The 1669-nt window shown below is 41.3% G+C and overlaps 1 protein-coding gene across 2 annotated transcripts in view; it reads left to right on the top strand.

Annotated features, from left to right (window-relative positions):
• Tmem64 (transmembrane protein 64) overlaps window positions 1-1275 on the top strand; it is a 47026-nt gene extending 45751 nt beyond the window's left edge. For both annotated transcript variants that reach the window (XM_031366557.1, XM_031366555.1), the window contains one exon: window positions 1159-1275. In XM_031366557.1, the coding sequence (XP_031222417.1) occupies window positions 1159-1170 (12 nt within the window). In that variant the 3' untranslated portion in view covers window positions 1171-1275. The remainder of the gene's footprint in view (window positions 1-1158) is intronic.
• The last annotated feature ends 394 nt before the right edge of the window (window positions 1276-1669 follow it).

Below are 1669 nucleotides of genomic sequence, written 5' to 3'. Positions count from 1 at the left end.
CCCCCCCCGCGGCACCTCCTCGTTCTGATGCTCAAGGCCCAGATTATGATAATTCACTACAAACAACAAATGTTCTTTTTAAACACTCTTAGACCTTGACTGCTGCTCATCTGTAAACTATGAGGATAAAGGAAGGTTGTGAAAGGCGCCTGCTCTGTGGGTGGCAGTAGGAAAAGCGGACAGGCCAGTACTGAGTTCCTTAAAGAAGTGTGTGAGGGCGTTTATTGGACTTCTTCCATCTCCTCCCACCTTCAGACTGTCCCCTCCGCCCTCTACCCCCGCCCCCATTTCTTTCACAACTTCTTGGTTCTGCTTCAGAAAACTTATCTTTTCATCTGATACTGTCAAGTTTGCAAGGCCAGACCCAGGCATACTGACTGGTCTAAGCAAAGACTTTTGGTAGAAACCACCACCACTCACCACTTCCTCACAATTCATTTATGGTTTTTTGTTTTTTTTTTTGAGTCGGCTGTCTGCTATTGAGCAGGTTTCTTAACTCTTTTCACTAGCTTCCACTCTAAGTGACAACTTTTCAGAGACCTTGAAAGGAAACTAGACCAAGGCAAGAAAGACAAACATTCTGTAAGATAAAGAGCAATTTTTATTTTTGAATGCAGTATTTCTAATTTACACTCTTTTGTAAAAATAAACATGATGGTAAGATGTTGAGATGTTAAGCTCCCTTGAGTACTTATGGTGGCATTTGTCTACACTGACATAGTAGAGCCGTAGAAATCTGAATTTAAATGTTATATTTAAAGGTATTTATAATATTTAAAAATTAAAAATACATGCATTTTAAGTTTGCCCAGGAATCCCAGGCTGCTGGTGATGTTCTTATATTTTATAAAGAATGGAAAAATCTGGTTGAATGACTACATCACATCTTCCAGTAAGTGATAGAGCTAGGTCTAAACCAGTCAAGCCTGAGCACTCACACTCTGCCTTCCACACAAGGTCTTCAGTGGTCTGTGCAAGAGCGTCTCCCCAATCCAGGAAAGATGACTTCCCTTTAAGGGAGTGTTCAGAGGGCTTAAGTCATGGTTCTCTTTGTTGTACACTTTTAACCTGTTAGCTGTTTAGTTTTTCCTTTATCAAAGCCCATGGGGTTAAATTTTAAAACACTAAGACTTACTTGTTTTTCTGTGTTCCTTGCAGCAAGAAACATAAGGCTGCGGGAGAGCCACACCACCGTACACGTGTGAAATTCCTTGTGAAGGAAACAGCGGCAGAACCTGGTGAATCCATCCAGGAATAAAGGCACAGTGAATCTTGTGCTTGGAAGTTTTCTCTTGTAATCAAAATTCTAAGAACACTGAATTAACTCTAAACGAAGACGAGCCTGCTCTATGCTGAAATGCATGCATAAGGCCCTAAGTTAAATTCTCAGTACCAAACACACAAAACATGCTTATCTATCCATATTAGAAATGAAATGTCTCCTGTGTGGAGCTTGTCCATAAAGAAGAGAATGAATAGGGATTACCTGTTAGAAGGTCCCAAGAGTGAAGCAGCTTTCAAGAACACACACACACACACACACACACACACACACATACAGACACACACACACACACATACAGACACACACACACACACACACACACACACACACACACACACATGCTGTAGAGATGGATCAATGGATCTGAGCACTGGTTGTTGTTCC

The sequence above is a fragment of the Mastomys coucha genome, unplaced genomic scaffold (genome assembly GCF_008632895.1).
Source record: "Mastomys coucha isolate ucsf_1 unplaced genomic scaffold, UCSF_Mcou_1 pScaffold14, whole genome shotgun sequence".
Classification (NCBI taxonomy): domain Eukaryota; kingdom Metazoa; phylum Chordata; class Mammalia; order Rodentia; family Muridae; genus Mastomys; species Mastomys coucha.
The sequence above is the reverse complement of the archived record's forward strand: the minus strand, read 5'-3'. Positions and strand labels throughout refer to the sequence as shown.